This window comes from Siphateles boraxobius, unplaced genomic scaffold (assembly GCF_051911475.1).
Source record: "Siphateles boraxobius isolate OS27281-9 unplaced genomic scaffold, OSU_SipBor_1 158, whole genome shotgun sequence".
In the NCBI taxonomy this organism is placed as follows: Eukaryota; Metazoa; Chordata; class Actinopteri; order Cypriniformes; family Leuciscidae; genus Siphateles; species Siphateles boraxobius.
Genome location: NW_027508764.1, coordinates 205,001 through 227,500, shown reverse-complemented (window position 1 = coordinate 227,500; position 22,500 = coordinate 205,001). Strand labels below are relative to the sequence as shown.

Genomic DNA, 22,500 nt, shown 5'->3' with positions numbered 1-22,500 from the left:
GACATTAAATAGTGTCAATTTTCTCTTGACTTTAAAGAAGGATTTAAAGGTGAAATGTGTCATTTTTGCATGAGTTGCATGCAGTCTGATTTGACACTTCACAATTTATGCATAAAAACTTTTGATATTTGAAACATGTTGTCAAGCTGCAAGGTAATTATGCACAGATAGAAACTCTTATTGCACAATAGCACATGTAACATGTAAAAGAGCTGACACATCACACACACACACACACACACACACACACACACACACACACACACATCTGCAGTGCCAGCACAAAACACACAGCAAAACTTACAGCAGTCCAATCTTACGACTTGTTGCATCATATCGCGGATCCCAAAACAGGCCACTATTTGTCAACAGCAGCAGATGAACACACACACACACACACACACACACAGATGTGTGTATCGTCTGAGGACTAATCTCATTATACGTCTCATTATTCTCCAGCGTCTGTTTCCATAAAGAGCCACGGCCCTTTGTTTTCCAGAGAGGCTCTCAATTGTCGGGGCCCCATGAGGGTCCATCCATCCCAGCGGGACACAGCCGAGGGTCGCCGCGGTTACGCAGGTGTTCACTGCAGACTCCACTCTTAAATATATCGGGAACACTTTACTGTGAGGTTTCATACTCGTTTTAACAAAAGTATAGCATTGCATCTGTTATCGTAATGTCTTACCAATAATATATCAGTAACACGCTACAATAAGGTTCATTAGTTAACGAACAATGATAAAATACATTTGTTATATTTATTAATCTTTTTAATGTTAGTTAATAAAAATACAGCTGTTCATTGTTTGTACGTGTTACTATAAGTGTTACTAATATATATCTTACATTATAATGGAAATGTATGCGTTTTTGCCTTTGCAATTGATATGCATGCAGAAGAGTGCGATATCAGTGCCGACCGAACACGACTCTATCATTCCCGACACTAAATTCATGGAGAATCCCAGCTAAAGTGACAAAAATATGTTCTGAGAATGTTTTGCATTAAGTTATGAAAATGTTTTCTTCTTGGAATGTCTGGGATATAACCGGAAACATAGATCCCATAAGGAACATGTTTGGGAATAATTTGGGATTTTTTGGGGGGAAATCCCAAATTTGGGAAAACGTCACATTGTCCAATTGTCAATAAGACTGATTTTCAGTGAGATGCTTAAATATATCGGGAACACATTACTGTAATATTTCATTCAGCATGAACTAACAATGAAAAATACTCGTTTTAACGCAATAACAAAAGTATAGCATTGCGTCTGTTAGTGTAATGTACCAACAATATATATAATATTATCATGCATATTTTTGCATTTGCAATTGATATGCATGCAGAAGAGTGCGATATCAGCGACTTTATTATTCCCGACACTAAATTTATGGAGAATCCCAGCTAAAGTAACAAAAATATGTTGTAAGAATGTTTTGCTAACATTTCCAATAAGTTGTGAAAACGTTTTCGGAATGTGTTTTAAAAACTTTTTTTTTTTCTTGGTTATGTGAACATTAGAGAAAACATTAAGGGAATGTTTTCTCGATTTCATCGTTTTGCATGTATTATCAAAATGTTACTTTTGAATGTTCTCTGAACCATCTGACAAAAGCAGTAACAGTTAAAAAACATTCGACTAAAATGTTTCAGAAAAACGATGTATAAATGATGTTTTTCTGCTAATGTTGTGAGAACACAAGACAGATTTTTGAATTAACGTTCCATTAACGTTACTAGAAGAAAGTTTGTTCATAACCTTGCCAAAGCATTCTGAGAACGTTCCCGGTTGGCTGGGATATAGCCAGATACACAGATTCCAGAAGGAACGTGTTTGGGAAAAATTGGAATTTTGGAAAAAATTGGGGGAAATTCCCAAATTTGGGAAAACTTCTCAAATTTGGGAAACATTCCCAAATTTGGGAAAACTTAACATTGTGCAGTTGTCAATAAGACAGTTTTTTTTTTTTTTTTTTTAATCCCGTAGTTTTACCTTGGAACAGGAATGTTCTTGGTTATGTGAACATTAGAGAAAACATTAAGGGAATGTTTTCTCGATTTCATCGTTTTGCATGTATTATGAAAATGTTACTTTTGAATGTTCTCTAAACCATCTGACAAAAGCAGTAACAGTTAAAAAACATTCGACTAAAATGTTTCAGAAAAACGATGTATAAATGATGTTTTTCTGCTAATGTGTTGAGAACACAAGACAGATTTTTGAATTAACGTTCCATTAACGTTACTAGAAGAACGTTTGTTCATAAACTTGCCAAAGCATTCTGAGAACGTTCCCGGTTGGCTGGGATATAGCCAGATACACAGATTCCAGAAGGAACGTGTTTGGGAAAAATTGGAATTTTGGAAAAAATTGGGGGAAATTCCCAAATTTGGGAAAACTTCTCAAATTTGGGAAACATTCCCAAATTTGGGAAAACTTAACATTGTGCAGTTGTCAATAAGACAGTTTTTTTCTTTTTGTTTGCAATCCCGTAGTTTTACCTTGGAACAGGAATGCTCTGGTGTCATCATGGAAACCCTTCACCTGTGTCACGCCGGAAAACCCTTCTCCGGGACTGAACTCCTGAAACAGGCTGATCCGAACCGCTGGATCCACTCCGAACGCAGACACTTCAACACAACACAACATGCAGCATTAGATCTTCACTCCTGCGCATTCACTTTTACAGGCTTTTACTGCAACAGGGATTTTTAAAAGCACTGTACTCTATATGGGTTGAAGAGCAATGACTTTTTTCATGACTTTTCAGCGCTTGGAAATCAAAATTCCTTGATATTTCCAGATGTGGGGAGACTACACTGAACAATAAACAAATGAATAAATAGCGTAGGAACAATTTTCACTCAGATATTACTTTTAAATTTCGCAGTTAATTACAAAGAAACTGCAAGTGACACGTTTAGTTCAACATGAAATGTTAGAGTGGAAAGAGTGATATGTATTTTTGGAAACACTTTACAACTACAAACATGAACTAATAATGAACTGCACTTATACAGCATTTATTCATCTTTGTTAATGGTAATTTTACTAATACTTTATTAACATCTTGTTAACATTACTGTGAACTAACAATGAACAGCTGAATTTTTATTAACAAATATTAACAAAGATTAATAAATATAATAAATGTTGCTCATTGTTAGTTCATGTTAGTTAATACATTAACAAATGTTAAGTAATGAACCTTATTGTAAAGTGTTACCGTATTTTCCTCTAAAAACGACTTCGGAATATAACGTTTTTACATGTATTGCATGTATTACGTGCATATAATTTTGCTCAGTGATGATGTTAGCATCTCTATATCTCTGATTACAGGCTGTGGTCGCTCCATGGAGATGAATGTATGACCAGATGTTGATAATAACTGCCATATCTGTGCTCATAATCAACGGATCAGATATAATAACTGATGCCTACCTGCTGCCGCGTAAAATAATCCAACAAACAACTGCAATAATCCCATGGTGAATAATGCAATTAGTCCATGTTGCGATACTCCACGAAAATGCAATCACGTATTCGCAGGATTGTTCCTCGTCATTCAGACATCCCGCGGGATGAGAGGAGCGTCACGGGCTTCACGCGCGAGTGTTCCGCGAGCCGCACAGGTGGTTCTGATGGGTCTAGCGCAACGCGTCGCGTCAGACTGACTGCAGAGCGAGAGAGAGAGAGAGAGAGAGAGAGAGAGAGAGAGACAGAGAGAGAGAGAGAGAGAGAGGCAGAGAGAGAGAGGCAGTGCGCGTAACCCCCCTGGTGGCTCTACATGGAAGCGCGCGCACTGAACATTCCCACTTTGATTATTACAGTTTTTTTTTTTCAAACTAATTTCTGAAACCTGACACTCAAACACTAGTACCACACACACCAAATCTGCAAAACCATACACCAGTTCTCGGCCTTCGACTCAGTTTTCAATTTCATAAAACACTTTTTGCAAACCACAACACACACTTCCCTCTTTGTAACACACACAAATCTGACAGGAAGTCTCTTGTTTTCCTTTTTCAAACACAACCTATCAAAATCCCACAGTAATTCATCAGAGCCTCACACATACACTCACACACGCTCCTCACACTAACACACACTCCTCACACACGCTCCTCACACTCACACACGCTCCTCACACTCACACACGCTCCTCACACTCACACACGCTCCTCACACTCACACACGCTCCTCACACTCACACACACTCCTCACACACGCTCCTCACACTCACACACACTCCTCACACACGCTCCTCACACTCACACACGCTCCTCACACTCACACACACTCCTCACACACGCTCCTCACACTCACACACGCTCCTCACACTAACACACTCTCCTCACACTCACACACACTCCTCACACTCACACACACTCCTCACACTCACACACGCTCCTCACACTCACACACACTCCTCACACATACACTCACACACGCTCCTCACACTCACACACACTCCTCACACACGCTCCTCACACTCACACACACTCCTCACACTCACACACGCTCCTCACACTCACACACGCTCCTCACACTCACACACACTCCTCACACTCACTCACGCTCCTCACACTCACACACACTCACACACACTCCTCACACTCACACACACTCCTCACACATACACTCACACACACTCCTCACACTCACACACACTCCTCACACATACACTCACACACACTCCTCACACTCACACACACTCCTCACACATACACTCACACACGCTCCTCACACTCACACACACTCCTCACACACGCTCCTCACACTCACACACACTCCTCACACTCACACACGCTCCTCACACTCACACACATACACTCACACACGCTCCTCACACTCACACACACTCCTCACACACGCTCCTCACACTCACACACGCTCCTCACACTCACACACACTCCTCACACTCACACACATACACTCACACACATACACTCACACACGCTCCTCACACTCACACACACTCCTCACACATACACTCACACACGCTCCTCACACTCACACACACTCCTCACACACGCTCCTCACACTCACACACACTCCTCACACACACACTCACACACGCTCCTCACACTCACACACACACACTCACACACGCTCCTCACACACACTCCTCACACACACACTCACACACGCTCCTCACACAAACTCCTCACACACGCTCCTCACACTCACACACACTCCTCACACTCACACACGCTCCTCTCTCTCACACACACACACACACTCCTCACACACACTCACACACGCTCCTCACACTCCTCACACACACACTCACACACGCTCCTCACACACACTCCTCACACACACACTCACACACGCTCCTCACACACACTCCTCACACACGCTCCTCACACTCACACACACTCCTCACACTCACACACGCTCCTCACACTCACACACACTCCTCACACTCACACACGCTCCTCACACTCACACACGCTCCTCACACTCACACACACTCCTCACACTCACACACGCTCCTCACACTCACACACGCTCCTCACACTCACACACACTCCTCACACACGCTCCTCACACTCACACACGCTCCTCACACTCACACACACTCCTCACACACGCTCCTCACACTCACACACGCTCCTCACACTAACACACTCTCCTCACACTCACACACACTCCTCACACTCACACACACTCCTCACACTCACACGCGCTCCTCACACTCACACACACTCCTCACACATACACTCACACACGCTCCTCACACTCACACACACTCCTCACACACGCTCCTCACACTCACACACACTCCTCACACTCACACACGCTCCTCACACTCACACACGCTCCTCACACTCACACACACTCCTCACACACGCTCCTCACACTCACACACACTCCTCACACTCACACACACTCCTCACACTCACTCACGCTCCTCACACTCACACACACTCCTCACACACGCTCCTCACACTCACACACACTCCTCACACTCACACACACTCCTCACACTCACTCACGCTCCTCACACTCACACACACTCACACACACTCCTCACACATACACTCACACACACTCCTCACACTCACACACACTCCTCACACATACACTCACACACACTCCTCACACTCACACACACTCCTCACACATACACTCACACACGCTCCTCACACTCACACACACTCCTCACACACGCTCCTCACACTCACACACACTCCTCACACTCACACACGCTCCTCACACTCACACACATACACTCACACACATACACTCACACACGCTCCTCACACTCACACACGCTCCTCACACTCACACACGCTCCTCACACTCACACACACTCCTCACACTCACACACATACACTCACACACATACACTCACACACGCTCCTCACACTCACACACACTCCTCACACATACACTCACACACGCTCCTCACACTCACACACACTCCTCACACACGCTCCTCACACTCACACACACTCCTCACACACACACTCACACACGCTCCTCACACTCACACACACTCCTCACACTCACACACACACACACACTCCTCACACACACTCACACACGCTCCTCACACTCCTCACACACACACTCACACACGCTCCTCACACACACTCCTCACACACACACTCACACACGCTCCTCACACACACTCCTCACACACGCTCCTCACACTCACACACACTCCTCACACTCACACACGCTCCTCACACTCACACACACTCCTCACACTCACACACGCTCCTCACACTCACACACGCTCCTCACACTCACACACACTCCTCACACTCACACACACTCCTCACACATACACTCACACACACTCCTCACACTCACACACACTCCTCACACATACACTCACACACACTCCTCACACTCACACACACTCCTCACACATACACTCACACACGCTCCTCACACTCACACACACTCCTCACACACGCTCCTCACACTCACACACACTCCTCACACTCACACACGCTCCTCACACTCACACACACTCCTCACACTCACACACATACACTCACACACATACACTCACACACGCTCCTCACACTCACACACGCTCCTCACACTCACACACGCTCCTCACACTCACACACACTCCTCACACTCACACACATACACTCACACACGCTCCTCACACTCACACACACTCCTCACACATACACTCACACACGCTCCTCACACTCACACACACTCCTCACACACGCTCCTCACACTCACACACACTCCTCACACACACACTCACACACGCTCCTCACACTCACACACACTCCTCTCTCTCACACACACACACACACTCCTCACACACACTCACACACGCTCCTCACACTCCTCACACACACACTCACACACGCTCCTCACACTCACACACACTCCTGGCACACACTCACACACGCTCCTCACACTCACACTCACACACACTCCTCTCTCTCACACACACACACACACTCCTCACACACACTCACACACGCTCCTCACACTCCTCACACACACACTCACACACGCTCCTCACACTCCTCACACACACACTCACACACCGCTCCTCACACTCACACACACTCCTCACACACAAACTCACACACGCTCCTCACACTCACACACACTCCTCACACACACACACTCATACACGCTACACACACTCACACTCACACACACTCCTCACACACACTCACACACGCTCCTCACGCTCACACACGCTCCTCACACACACACTCACACACACTCCTCTCTCTCTCACACACACACACACACACTCCTCACACTCACACACACTCACACACGCTCCTCACACTCACACACACTCCTCACACACACACTCACACACGCTACACACACTCACACACACACTCCTCACACACACACTCACACACACTCCTCTCTCTCTAACACACACACACTCCTCACACTCACACACACTCACACACGCTCCTCACACTCACACACACTCCTCACACGCACACACTCACACACGCTCCTCACACTCACACACACTCCTCTCTCTCACACACACACACACACAGAGACTCCTCACACTCACATACACTCGTACATGCTCCTCATACTCACACACACACACACACATTCCTCACACACACACTCCTCACACACACACACACACACACTCCTCACACAAACACTCACACTCACACACGCTCCTCACACTCACACACACACACACACACACGCTCCTCATTCACACACACTCACACACGCTCCTAACACTCACACACACTCACACATGCTACTCACACACACACACACACACATTCCTCACACACACTCCTCACACACACTTCTCTCTCACACACACACACGCTCCTCACACACACACACTCACACACGCTCCTCACACACACACGCTCCTCACACACACACAATCACACACGCTTCTCACACACACATGCTCCCACTCACACACACTCCTCACACACACACTCACACTCACACTCACACACACTCACACACACACACTCACACTCACACTCACACTCACACACACTCCTCACACACACACGCTCCTCACACACACACACACTCCTCACACGCACACGCTCCTCACACACACACACTCACACACACACTCACACTCACACTCACACACACTCACACACACACACTCACACTCACACACACTCCTCACACACACACGCTCCTCACACACACACACACTCCTCACACACACACGCTCCTCACACACACACACACACACACACTCCTCACACACACACGCTCCTCACACACACACACACTCCTCACACACACACGCTCCTCACACACACACACACTCACACACACTCACACACACACTCACACACACTCACACTCACACACACACACTCACACTCACAACACACACACACACACACATGATTTCATTTCATAGATTTATTAATGTATAGTTGACTATTTTTTTTTCTGTATACTTAACAGGATTCATGATGTAGATTTATTATTATATAGTTTACTTTATTTATGTATTAATTTATTTATTTGCTGTTTAATTAACATACTGTATAATTTATGATATAATTTATTATTATTTAGTTGACTTTGTTTGCTGTATACTTTACATATACTGTATGTTAACTGATGATATAGATGTATTATTATATAGTTGACCTATTAATTCATGTTGAAACACACTAAACATCTCTGTTGAATGTGTCCATGGATATTGTCATGCCAAATATTGATTGTGTAGTTGAGTCTCATCTGAATGCATGTGTGTTTCTGTAAACTTGTTGTTTCTCGTGTGTTTTCCTCAGCTCTACACTTGCACTGGTGAAGCTGAAGAAAAGTGTGATCTAGAAATGTCTGAAACACAAACCGGTTTAATCGTATATTCCCCGTCAGTGCAGAGTCCCTCGTGTGCTGTTATGCGTATATATACCTCAACAGGGTTGCTTTCCCTTTATTAAAATGCATGTGTTCTCAGAGTCACACTGTGAATGTAATGTGAGCGTTGCTTCAGTGCCGGTGTGAAGCGGATCAGAGACTCATTCTGGAGACGCTGGGCATTGATTTATTCTCTCATGGTCAGTTCTGAATTGAGTCTGAAACCTCCACACACACTGCGAGTGCATTACAGCGCCTTTGACCTTTCACACACAACTCAACACACAATACAATCAATCTTTACAATCACTGTGATTACTCTCACTGGCAATCTTTCAATTTCAAAGTAGTTTATAGTAGTTTTTATACCGCCGACACATTAATCCAAATATCAATAAGAAAACGGTGCCAGAAAAAGATAAAAGTAATGATAACAATCCTAAAATATAAAAGTAATTAAATAATTTTCATTCAATTTACATATATATTTATTATTAATATTATAAACGTATGATTTATAGTCTATTACATAATTCATATTTACACATATATATATATGATTTGCATTTATAATTATAAATAAAAATAGGGTAATATTATAATTATTATGTAAATTCATTTTTATTTATAAATAATGATTTATCTTTTATAATTATAAATAATTTAATTTAATGTAAAATAATAAATTTTTACTTAATTTACTTACTAAGGTCATTTTGTTATTTTCTTTTCAGATTGTGGGTTTTGTTCACCTTCTGTAAATCAGGAAAAATATTAAAACATTATATATATATATATATATATATATATATATATATATATATATATATATATAAAATATTTTAAAAATAATTATTTATAAGTATATAAATAAAAAATTGAACGTAATCAGGAAAATTGCAAGAACAAAATATATATATATATATTACATTTTAGCATTTTTCCTGATTACATTTTCATTTTTATTTATATAGAATAATTTATATATATAGCATTTACTATTTATAATATAATTCATTTTATTTAAAATAATACATTTAACTTACTTATCTTAATCAAGTAATTTGTCTTCTTTTCCTTTTCAGATTGTGTGTTTTGTTCCCGAATGTGATCAGGAACTGTCCTGGTTCTGAGACCCGAGACATTACCGTCTGTCCCGAAACACGGATCACGTTCCCAAATAATCCCACAATAAAAGAGGAAAAGCTCAACAACAGGTACCAGTAAAGACTGACAGATCCGCTCCAGGTCTGGGCACAATCTCATATCAGAGCACATCTGGATATAACTGTGGGATTTATCATATTTTTGGTGTCTGGAGAGAGAGTTTCTGGTGTGACATGATGACACAGAGACGCTGTAAACAATAACATATGATGAGAACAGATTCATAAAATGTCAAATGCAAATGTGTAAATAACACAAGGGCTTTCCTGAGCAGTTGCTATGGTGGTCAGTGTGGGTCAAAATGTGTTTTTTTAAGTGGTCTTGCGTAGCCAGAGCTCCAGACTGACGGCAGAAGGTTTAAGTGGTTGCTAGTGTGTTGCTAGGGTGTTGCTAGGGTGTTACTACATGTTTACTTATCTCTTATGAAACGTGTCCAGTGTCTCTTTGATCTTCTGGTCTGTCGATGTGATTCAGGTTCTGTGTGTGTGTGTGTGTGTGTGTCTGAGTGTGTGTGTGTGTGTGTGTGTGTGTGTGTCTGAGTGTGTGTGTGTGTGTGTGTGTGTCTGAGTGTGTGTCTGAGTGTGTGTGTGTGTGTGTGTGTGTGTTTCTTTGTTTGTTTGAGTCTTTATGCGTCTGTGTCTGAGTGTGCGTGTGTGTGTGTGTGTGTGTGCGTGTGTGCGCGTGTGTGTGCGTGCGCGTGCGTGTGCGTGTGCGCGTGTGTGTGTGCGTGTGCGTGTGCGTGTGCGCGTGTGCGCGTGTGTGCGCGTGTGCGTGTGCGTGCGTGTGTGTGTGTGTGTGCGTGCGTGTGCGTGTGCGCGTGTGTGTGTGTGTGTGTGATGCTCTCCATCAGTTATTGATGTTGTGGCTGATGGGACTAAAGCTCATGAAACACAATAATACTGTCGTCTTCACAGCACATCATTTTCTAAAGTGCCACTAGGAAAATAAAATCATTCAAACTCAATCTGAAGCCTTTTCCAGACAACAGCCACTCGAGACCCTCGAGGAATAACAGCAGACGGAGAGGAGGAAGAAGTGCCCCAGTTTCCCCCTTATTTGTGTTATTGAAAGTGAAAAAAACACAGCTAAGCAACAAATATGTGTTGTGTGTGAATCCCGCATCAGCGGTGCTGTAACCTTTCAGGATCTGGAGGACGTTTCTCCGTCTCACACACTCTGAACTGCACAGATTTACATCGTGGATTAATTTGCATTCATAATCCACAAGAATTTGAGTTAAGTTAAATCAAGAAAATTAAGTTAAAAAAAATCAAGGAACATGCAACTTTATTGTGTTATCCTTGACAAAGAAGTTGTAACAAATGTTGTATTGCTCCTTTTTTTATGTCAAATCAACTCAAACTCAATATAAAAAATTCACTATGGTATCAGTTTACTTTTGTAAATTTATAAATTAATGTCATTTCCCTAAAACCCGAATTAATTGGCAAAACTCAAAAAATTTGAAACTCAAAAAATCAGTTGCCTCAAATTTTTTAAGTTAAAAAATGTAAAGTTTAAGTAAGCAGAACTGGCAGATTTTTATTTTGTACTTATACATTTTAATTACTCTTAACTTGAAATGTTTGAGTATGCAAATTCATACATTTAACTTAAAACTTTCATGTAATCTCAATGTGAACACTTTTATTAGTATAAACTCAGTTAGCGTTAACAAAATAGTTTGCTAACATGCTAAGTTGCTAACATGTAAACAATAGTATGTTATACAGAAGCACTTGCAGAAATATACATGTTCATTTGCTCTTAAATCAAGCTCATGCACCACTCGTCTCCATGATGGCAACTATCCGAAAACCAACATTAACAGAAATTCTTCTAAATTAGCGTAACAAAACATTAATCATTACACCAAAAAAAACCATTATATTACACTTAGTTTTAGCATTTACTCTCCATCGGCAAAGCTTGCTGGGAAATAGAAATCCCAGCCGTTTCAGTTAAACTTAAGTTCGTCTAAATTAAAATGAATAATTTCATAAAACTCAAAACAATGAAACAGTTCAGAATACTTAAAATATATCAGTTCTGTGAACTTGAAAGAAAAAGAAAGTGCTAAATACTCATAAAAGTTCATTTGAATGAACTAATTAGTTCAATTTAAGTTTGTCCTACTCAAACCAATTCATTATTTTGAGCGTTAGGGTTTACAGTGATTTCATCCAAAAATGTTTCTTATTATAATTTAGACTTTAAATAAAAAAGTACTGTACCGTGGTGCAATTACGCTTCATTTAACAGTGAATAATAGAGTTGGACGCATGAACGCCGCCAGTCGTAAATACGAGTCTCAGGGTTTTCGAGTTTACGAGTTGGGGCGTTTCAGTGAGAATACAATACAACAATAATCTAGTCTATACAACAAAATAAGCTATTTCCTGCACAAAATATAATAGCATTGTAATATAATAACTATAACGATAAACTTTACAGTGGCTTCATAATTTAATTAAAAACATCAAAAAGCAAAAACACACCTTATGCACATTATTTGTCTAGAAGTCGAGTTTAAAGATCTTTCTGTATTTTGTGCAGTTAATTAAGAGAAGGTGATACTGTCGTGGGAAACTGGTAAGTTTGGTTTGTTAATTAAGGATAAAAAGTGTCTTATTTAATAAATAATGTGTCGCTTTTGCTGAAATTTTACATACAAAAATGTACATTTTTCAAAATTCCTTCATGATTATGTTTTTTAAGGAGGAATGTTTAGTATATTTGGAGAATATAGGGATGTATACGCAGTGTATTTTTACTAATTATTGGAAGATTTTGGTTTTATAATTTGAAAAAGGTTCCTACTCTACTTTCCTTTCTCTCGCTTTTTTCTTTTTCTTTTATACTTTGTCTTTAATTTACTGTTGGGAATAGTATGTACATTGTGTTGTGATGATTGAATGTAAGCTCAGTCTTGTTTGTAAAACTTTAATTAATTAAAACCTTTCTATTAATGTTTTACAAATATGTGAATAAAAAAAAAAAACGACTTCGCAACTCGTAAATGCGAACTTCCCAGAAGGACTTGTTTCGAACCATAAAATGGTGATACTAAATTCACATTGGTTTTACATGGATTCTGCAAGTAACTTCATACCATGGTCAAAAACATGTTATACTATGGTATTTCCTAATTTCCAGTAAGTGAAGGACAATCGAGTGATTTTGGTAAAGCCACAGCGGTGACATCATGTCATTTATTGTAAAACAGTGACCTCTAGTGACCAAACAACAAAATGACAGAAATGGAAAAAAAATATATATATATATGTATACATAGTTTCATTTTTGGGTAACCTATTCCATGAAGGTGAAAATACTACTTTTTTTTTTCTACCATTGGCTAATTCGGTAGGTGTTTTATTAAGTGTTTGGTTTTACACTGCCCATTTTAAACCACTTTTTGGGCCAAACTTGTTTTAACATCAGAAGAATTCTAAAGGTTTGATTGTGTAGTCAATTCTAAGTGACTGTTCATGGAAAGATTGCACGTTTCTCTTCGAAACCATAACTGATTCTTATGGTGAATCTACATTGAATCCAATGTGTCTATGTAAATGGATACTAAAAAAATACTATACACATTGTAGAAATGTTTTATGACAAAAATTGTCAAGTTTGTTTACATTGTTAGACAGTGTGTATTTGTATGAGGATACTGTACACATTGTACAAAAATTTGTATCATGACAAAATAAATTGTCAAAAGTTTGATGCTTGAAGTCATTTTTCTTAGATGATAAAATTACACATTCTGAAAGTAAATACATTTCTTTATATTACATTAATATTTTAAATTGTATTGGTTTGGATATTTGGTTAGATGTAAAGTAAAATATTTAAGTTAATACAAAGACAAAACATTGAGACAAAGTATAATTTGAGATTTCGTGAAACTTAAAAACTTTATTTGATTCAAAGATACTTTTTGCTTTGGCTAAGTAATGGATAGTTAATTCTCTTCAAAGTAAAAATTTTAAGTTGATAAAAAGCAATGTAATTAGATGTAACCAGTTGACGCATTTTTTTTACTTTGATCCAATGAGACACTTTTTTCAGTGATATATAGCTACATTTTCATTACTCTCATATTATTGTTTGGTCACAGTGTGAAACTCAGCATATTTTCACAGATTAAAATAGGAGCAATCTAGTTTATTTTTCAGCCATCTGTTATTTTATAGATGAAGCTTTTCTTTATTAAAGCAATAAGCCATGAAACCCGCATTTATTAAGAATTAGTGATTTGCATGAAGGAATGAATGTCAATAATATCAAGGATAAAAAAAAGTTTCACTAGTTTATTTAAAGAGTTACTCCACTAAACGTAATTCAGAATTTACAATGTACACTTTATGCAAGATTAAAATTAAGTCAGGTGTAATTGATCTTGTTATCATAATAAATTGAAATGCATCTTATAAAAAGCTAAATGACACAATTAAGATAAAGAGCTGATATCATTCATTTTGCCATCATTTTTAACACTTTTGCACCTGTAAAAATGTGCACATGACTGGTTTCAGTAACACTTTACAATAACATGAACTTCCCGATCCCCTATCACACACACACACACACACACACACACACGCACACACACACGCACACGCGTGACTGATCTCAGCTGCAGCCTCAGGGTCTGTTTATAATAAGGGGCGGGGCTTCAGAGTCTAGAGAGCATTTGATTGGACAGAAAACTGATGAGAAACTCAAGTGCAGAGTGATGTCATCAAATCATATTGTTCCATATTGGCGGAAGTGAAAGACTGTAAGTTTTGAACGCTTATATCGTCTAAATGCGAGTTTTGTTATTAGAGATAGGCTAAGACTAACATTATTCATAATAAAAGCCAAAAACCTTCCATTTTGATTTCATGGGGACTTTAATGGATATGAACTAACAGTTGTCGTTTTATTAACTAACATTAACAAAGATTAATAAATATTGTAACGGACGTTTTGCTCATTGTCAGTTAGAATGCATTTATTGTAAAGTGTTACCGACACTTGTGGTTTTTCATAATAAATCATCACACTTGTCAAATTTCCCGGTTTCGCAGAAATATTTTCCAGCTCTCCGTGTTTTGCACCAGAGTCTCGGTTTCTGACGAGAAGAAGAGTGTGTGTCATGATGAATCCTCTTTGCAGCGCTCAGGTCTCGTGCACGGGTGAGTGTGTGTCGCGTGGGTCACGTGTGTTGTGTCCGCTGGTTCTGATTGGCTCCAGAGCACCAGTCGCTCCACGTGCGGCCGCGGGAACGCGCTCTCCTTCTCCCGGGAGTTCCTCCACTTCATCCTGCGGTTCTGGAACCAGATCTTCACCTGCATGAACCGGATTCATCAAACTGGATTGAGTTACAGAGTGTGAACAACAGGGAGATAAAAAACCCAGGTTTGACGTAAATATAAAGATCGCATTTAGCTTAAAGCATCTAACAGAATAACAGTTACTTCTACAATAGCGGTCAAAAGTTTGGAATAATTACGTTTTTGAAAGAAGTCTCTTCTGCAAGACTGACTTTGATTTAAAAAATACAGTATAAATTGTGAAATATTATTCCAATGTAAATCAGCTGTTTTCTATGTGAATATATAGTAAAGTGTAATTTATTCCTGTGATCAACAGCATCATTACTCCAGTCTTCTGTGTCACATGATCCTTCAGAAATCACTATAATATGATACAGTAAAAAATCTGAATTATTCCAGACGTCTGACCTGTAGTGTACACACTCAAAAACAAACAAACAATAAATAGATTCACTAAATTGATTTAAGAATGTTTAGATATTTGTGCTGGAAAACAAGACAGAAACAAGGAAGGACTCATGTTTTGCAGTGCAATAAACCAATCAGTTTGTGTGTGTGTGTGTGTGTGTGTGTGCTCTCACCTGTGTCTCCTTCAGGCCGAGGTCAGTGTGTGTGTGTGTGTGTGTGTGTGTGTGTGTGTGTGTGTGTGTGTGTGTGTGTGTGTGCGTGTGTGCTCTCACCTGTGTCTCCTTCAGGCCGAGGTCAGTGTGTGTGTGTGTGTGTGTGTGTGTGTGTGTGCTCTCACCTGTGTCTCCTTCAGGCCGAGATTAGTGTGTGTGTGTGTGTGTGTGTTCTCACCTGTGTCTCCTTCAGGCCGAGATCAGTGTGTGTGTGTGTGTGTGTGTGTGTGTGTTCTCACCTGTGTCTCCTTCAGGCCGAGATCAGTGTGTGTGTGTGTGTGTGTGTGTGTGTGTGTGTGTTCTCACCTGTGTCTCCTTCAGGCCGAGATCAGTGTGTGTGTATGTGTGTGTGTGTTCTCACCGGTGTCTCCTTCAGGCCGAGATCAGTGTGTGTGTGTGTGTGTGTGTGTGTGTGTTCTCACCTGTGTCTCCTTCAGGCCGAGATCAGTGTGTGTGTGTGTGTGTGTGTGTGTGTGTTCTCACCTGTGTCTCCTTCAGGCCGAGATCAGTGTGTGTGTATGTGTGTGTGTGTGTGTGTGTGTTCTCACCTGTGTCTCCTTCAGGCCGAGATCAGTGTGTGTGTGTGTGTGTGTGTGTGTGTGTTCTCACCTGTGTCTCCTTCAGGCCGAGATCAGTGTGTGTGTGTGTGTGTGTGTGTGTGTGTTCTCACCTGTGTCTCCTTCAGGCCGAGATCAGTGTGTGTGTATGTGTGTGTGTGTTCTCACCTGTGTCTCCTTCAGGCCGAGATCAGTGTGTGTGTGTGTGTGTGTGTGTGTGTGTGTGTGTGTGTTCTCACCTGTGTCTCCTTCAGGCCGAGATCAGTGTGTGTGTGTGTGTGTGTGTTCTCACCTGTGTCTCCTTCAGGCCGAGATCAGTGTGTGTGTGTGTGTGTGTGTGGGTGTGTGTGTGTGTGTGTGTGTGTTCTCACCTGTGTCTCCTTCAGGCCGAGATCAGTGTGTGTGTATGTGTGTGTGTGTGTGTGTTCTCACCTGTGTCTCCTTCAGGCCGAGATCAGTGTGTGTGTGTGTGTGTGTGTGTGTGTGTGTGTGTGTTCTCACCTGTGTCTCCTTCAGGCCGAGATCAGTGTGTGTGTGTATGTGTGTGTGTGTGTGTGTTCTCACCTGTGTCTCCTTCAGGCCGAGATCAGTGTGTGTGTGTATGTGTGTGTGTGTGTGTGTGTGTTCTCACCTGTGTCTCCTTCAGGCCGAGGTCAGTGGCCAGTCTGTGTCGGTCCGTCTTGCTGATGTACTTCTGCTTGCGGAAGGTTTTCTCCAGCTCTCGTCTCTGGTCCTCGGAGAACACGGCTCGCCTCAGGATTCCTGACCGGGACCCGGAGCCCAGCGCTGGACTCCACAGGACCGCCCCCACGCCCCCTGCAGGACACACACACACACACACACACACACACCGTCACCAGGCTGAGCTTGATGGTGGGTGGGGGATGGGGTTATTATAAGGAATTAATCGGGTTTCTCTCTTCTTAGGGTATTTATTTTATACACGGAATGTATGAGATTTATCCTAGGGTTTATCCACACAAAAAATCGAGACGCTTTGGCTTCACTTTTCAGGGCTTGTGCGGCACGCTTGGTCCAGAGACCAAACACACAGAGCGAATCATATGATCGAGTCGACGCAGACCAGAAAACATATCTCGTTTGAATTCTGCAGAATGCTGTTTTTTAAAGCGATATGGAGGCGTTTAGTTTGGTTAGAGATCAGGAGAAAACTGCGGCTTTAACGAACTCAACGGCTCTGGTCGAGCTGTGATATAAACTAAACGCTATTGGCTATTTTGAAAAAAAGGGGAGGAGCTGCTCTATGCCCCGCCCCGCCTTCTTGTTTCAGTGGCACGGCATATCGAGCAGCTCCACTCAGATCGGCTTGGTTTGCATTAAAACTTCATGTTCCGATGAGTTTGGAAAATTCTGCACACAGTAAACATCAGAATATCCCTTCTCCTGTAAACGAAAATTTCCAAATTTTTTAATTTTATTGCGGACACTCATTTTAGGTGACGTTTGTTCAACTCATTGACCACAGTACATTGAAAGTAAACATAACCGGAAATAAGAGATATGTACTATTTCCAAACGGAAGTGCGTCACGAGGCTCAGTGCAAGTGGCCCATTACTCCAACACTCTGAATAATGATGGCACTTCATGGGCCTTTAATCTGTAGGACAAATCTCCAGCGGGCCACCGTCCGCGACGTGAGTAAGCGGTTTAGTCACACTCTCTGCTCGCCTTTCAGTCTAAATACTTTCCACTTAAACGCCCTATTAAAGGGTCAGCTGACCCTCAACCCCACCCACACACACACACACACACACACAACACTGCTTTCCCCGCAACAAATGATCCGTTTGACATTCCGCGGCTTTATCTTCTCCTCTCGGCATCTTTCAGTGTTTCCTTTCAAAAGATGGATTCTCTTAACTGGGAGATGAGCTGAAAAAAGTCTATAAAAGTCATTTCTATTGAGGGCGTCGTGTCTGAAACGGGCAGAATGGACGGGGTTGGGCTTTTAGAGCTCAGCTTTTCATTAGCGAGGACAAAAAAACCCGCTGTGAAGGAATGCGGGTTGTTATTGTGTGTTCCGGACGGATCCCAGATCGGCCGCGCGCCGCGCGCTCCTGTGTTATAGTCGCACTGTAACTGATCCCGGGTCAGTGTGAGCGCGCGCGGGGTCACGTGTGTGCGGTCGCTCTGTATGCGCTGATTGGTCACGGGGTAGGAGGGTGGGCGCGCGGAGAGCACTGTGGGAAAGTGTCAAATATTTGTGTCAATTCGCTAAACTGTTTCCAGGAGGCTTGTTTTAAACCCCCACATCTGACAGATCCGGATTTGCCAGGTTTTCGGCAATCGGTCACACACACACACACACACACACACACACACACACACACACACACACACACACACACACACACACACACACACACACACACTCAAACACAAGTCCGAATGAGAAAGACGCTTTCAGCAAAGGGATAAAGATAGCATTGAATTCACAAGCACACATTTTGGGTTGTTGCTAGGGTGTTGCTATGTACTTGCTAATGAGTTCTGCATGTTGCTATGCTCTTCGTATGTAGTTTTGAGTTGTTACTAGGTGGTTGCCAGGTGTTCTGAACTTATGGGTGGTACCTAGGGCTTTGCTCTATGATTACATTTTAATATAGCCTATAAATAGGTTTTGAACGCGGTTTGTAGCACAGACTCTTCTGATTGGCTGGCGACTGAATGAGCATATTTAACTCTAACCTCGGCAGAGGAGGAGCTCTGTTGTGTGTAAGTGTGTGTGTGTGTGTGTGTGAGAGAGAGAGAGAGAGAGAGAGAGAGTGTGTTTGTTTGTGTATATGAGAGAGAGAGAGTGTGTGTGTGTCAGAGAGAGAGAGAGTGTGTTTGTGTATATGAGAGAGAGAGAGAGTGTGTGTGTGAGAGAGAGAGAGTGTGTTTGTGTATATGAGAGAGAGTGTGTGTGTGTCAGAGAGAGAGAGTGTGTTTGTGTATATGAGAGAGAGAGAGTGTGTGTGTGTCAGAGAGAGAGAGTGTGTTTGTGTATATGAGAGAGAGAGAGAGTGTGTGTGTGAGAGAGAGAGAGTGTGTTTGTGTATATGAGAGAGAGAGAGTGTGTGTGTGTCAGAGAGAGAGAGAGAGAGAGAGAGAGATTGTGTGTGTTTGTGTATATGAGAGAGAGAGAGTGTGTGTGTGTGAGAGAGAGAGAGTGTGTTTGTGTATATGAGAGAGAGAGAGAGTGTGTGTGTGAGAGAGAGAGAGTGTGTTTGTGTATATGAGAGAGAGTGTGTGTGTGTGTGTGTGTGTGTGAGAGGGAGAAAAAGAGAGAGTGTGTGAGAGAGAGTTTGTGTGTGTGTGTGTGTGTGTGTGTGTGAAAGAGAGAGTGTGATTGTGTGTTAAGTCATATCAGCTTCATTTATACAGTGCTTTTAAAAACATAGATTGTTTCAAAGCAGCTTCACAGTGATAATAGGAGAATAAAGTAACAGATTGTTTTAATTGTGATTGTGTGAGTGAGTGTATCAGAGTGTGTGTGTGTTAGTGTGAGTGAGTGAGGGAGTGTGTGTGTACGCTCATGAATACCAATGATATTTAGGGGAATTAGTTATGGCCATTATGCACAAAATGATCTGTGTGTGTGTGTGTGTGTGTGTGTGTGTGTGTGTGTGAGTGTGTGAGTGTGTGTGTGAGAGAGAGAGAGAGAGAGAGAGATAGTGTGTGTGTGTGTGTGAGAGAGAGAGAGAGAGAGAGAGATAGTGTGTGTGTGTGTGTGTGTGTGTGTGTGTGTGTGTGTGTGTGTGTGTGTGTGTGTGAGAGAGAGAGAGAGAGAGAGATAGTGTGTGTGTGTGTGTGTGTGTGTGAGAGAGAGAGAGAGTGTGTGTGTGAGAGAGAGAGAGAGAGAGATAGTGTGTGTGTGTGTGTGTGTGTGTGTGTGTGTGTGTGTGTGTGTGTGGTGTGTGTGTGTGTGTGTGTGTGTGTGTGTGTGTGTGTGTGTGTGTGTGTGTGTGTGTGTGTGTGAGGCAGGTTCTCTTACTAGTGAGCAGAGGAGATGTGGTCTCAGGTGCGGATCCAGAGCGACAGGGACGAGCGACTCCAGACACTGTAGCGGAGCGACAGAGCGACGGATGAGTGAAACTGGGTTTATCTCAGCTTTAATGAGCTTCAGTGGTAAACACACACATGACACACACTTGGACACATTTCACTGATTTTATCCTTTCAATAATCTTCTCATATGCTTAAAATTAGTTATACATTTATTTGAATGCATGAGCAGATAACGAAGGATAAACATCAAGTTCATCAGCTTTACATGAAGCATCTCATAAAGACAGGATTATTCCCATCAGTTTAATAACTATTATTCTATCATGTGAAAATGACTAATAAATAATGAGTGTATGATCGGTTCTGTGCGGCATGTGTTTATGATCTGATTTTGAAAAGTAGCGTAAAATAAATAATGAGGGAAAGTGTAAATAATTAAGTTTGTGCATTGTTCAAATGAATTACTTTTAATGTACATCTCAACAACAATAATAATGTATTAATAAAGTTATCCGGAATATTCTAAATGTGTAGCTGACAATATTGTACACTTCATTTTAAACAATTTCAAACAATAAAATTCTAAATCTGGTATACTATTATTTATATTATATATTATTTATTCTATTTAACTTCTTTTAAAATATTTTAATGAAAATATGTTGTTATATTTAAGTATACATGGAATATAAAAATGTATTTGCCACTGCGCAGAACTGTAAATATACAAATTTTCTTTTATACACTATAAATATTGTGTGTGTATATATATATATAAAAGAAAAGGAGATGACATAAAATAAAGACTTTTATATATATAAATCAAATATATACATATTTCCCTTTTATATATAAATATAATATATGTAAAAGAAAACATAACAAAAGAAAAACAAATAGTTTATAGATAAATATGTTCTCTTATGCATATTTATATTATATATTACAATATGTATTATATATAAAACTCACAATCGTAAATAAATATGTTCTCTTATGTACATTCATATTATATTATATATAAAGGAAAAGTTATGACAAAATGAAGAAGAAATATAAATATATATAAACAAATCAGTTACAGGATAAAACACTTTCTTTCACCCCGCTGAGATCTTGATATTAATGTACAATGATCTGCATAAATGAGTTTCTTCTTCAGTTTAACAAGTGTAAAATGTGACTTTGTTGGTTTGTTTTTTTAACTTTAAATACGGTTTTGTAAATGTAGAAGTTTTCACAGAGAATTTGAAGTGAAAACACCTTTAATCCTTTAAAGTTTCTGTCACGTCATGAGAACGCAAGTCCACTCGTGAAGAATAATGTTCCTCACACACCGAAATTTTCGCGCGGTAAAAAATAAATACGAATACGAAAAAAACGCTTACGAAAATTTCGGACTCGGTGTGCGAGGTCCTTCGGAGTCGAGCGTTGGGATGTTGGGTTAGGTGTTGCTCTTACCCGGTGGAG

At 41.0% G+C, this 22,500-nt stretch overlaps 2 protein-coding genes and 2 long non-coding RNA genes across 5 annotated transcripts in view; 1 reads left to right on the top strand and 3 right to left on the bottom strand.

Moving 5' to 3' along the window:
* The window catches only part of nell2a (neural EGFL like 2a), a 131,945-nt gene extending 128,256 nt beyond the window's left edge, over positions 1-3,689 (bottom strand). For both annotated transcript variants that reach the window (XM_077230957.1, XM_077230958.1), the window contains exons 1-2: positions 3,456-3,689; positions 2,513-2,641 (exon numbers count right to left, since the gene is read on the bottom strand). In XM_077230957.1, coding sequence (XP_077087072.1) covers positions 2,513-2,641; positions 3,456-3,501 — 175 coding nt within the window. In that variant the 5' untranslated portion in view covers positions 3,502-3,689. The remainder of the gene's footprint in view (positions 1-2,512; positions 2,642-3,455) is intronic.
* The window catches only part of LOC143738891 (uncharacterized), a 254,784-nt gene that overhangs the window by 86,829 nt on the left and 145,455 nt on the right, over positions 1-22,500 (top strand). The window lies entirely within an intron of this gene.
* LOC143738873 (uncharacterized) lies at positions 7,224-8,831 on the bottom strand. The gene is made up of 3 exons (XR_013204059.1): positions 8,792-8,831; positions 7,785-7,883; positions 7,224-7,265 (listed from the first exon to the last, which is right to left on the bottom strand). It is a non-coding gene; the product is annotated as an uncharacterized LOC143738873 (long non-coding RNA).
* dbx2 (developing brain homeobox 2) overlaps positions 15,509-22,500 on the bottom strand; it is a 7,134-nt gene continuing 142 nt past the window's right edge. Inside the window, exons 2-4 of the mRNA XM_077230948.1 lie at positions 19,026-19,220; positions 17,650-17,834; positions 15,509-15,853 (exon numbers count right to left, since the gene is read on the bottom strand). Of these exons, the coding sequence (XP_077087063.1) occupies positions 15,659-15,853; positions 17,650-17,834; positions 19,026-19,220 (575 nt within the window). The 3' untranslated portion in view covers positions 15,509-15,658. The remainder of the gene's footprint in view (positions 15,854-17,649; positions 17,835-19,025; positions 19,221-22,500) is intronic.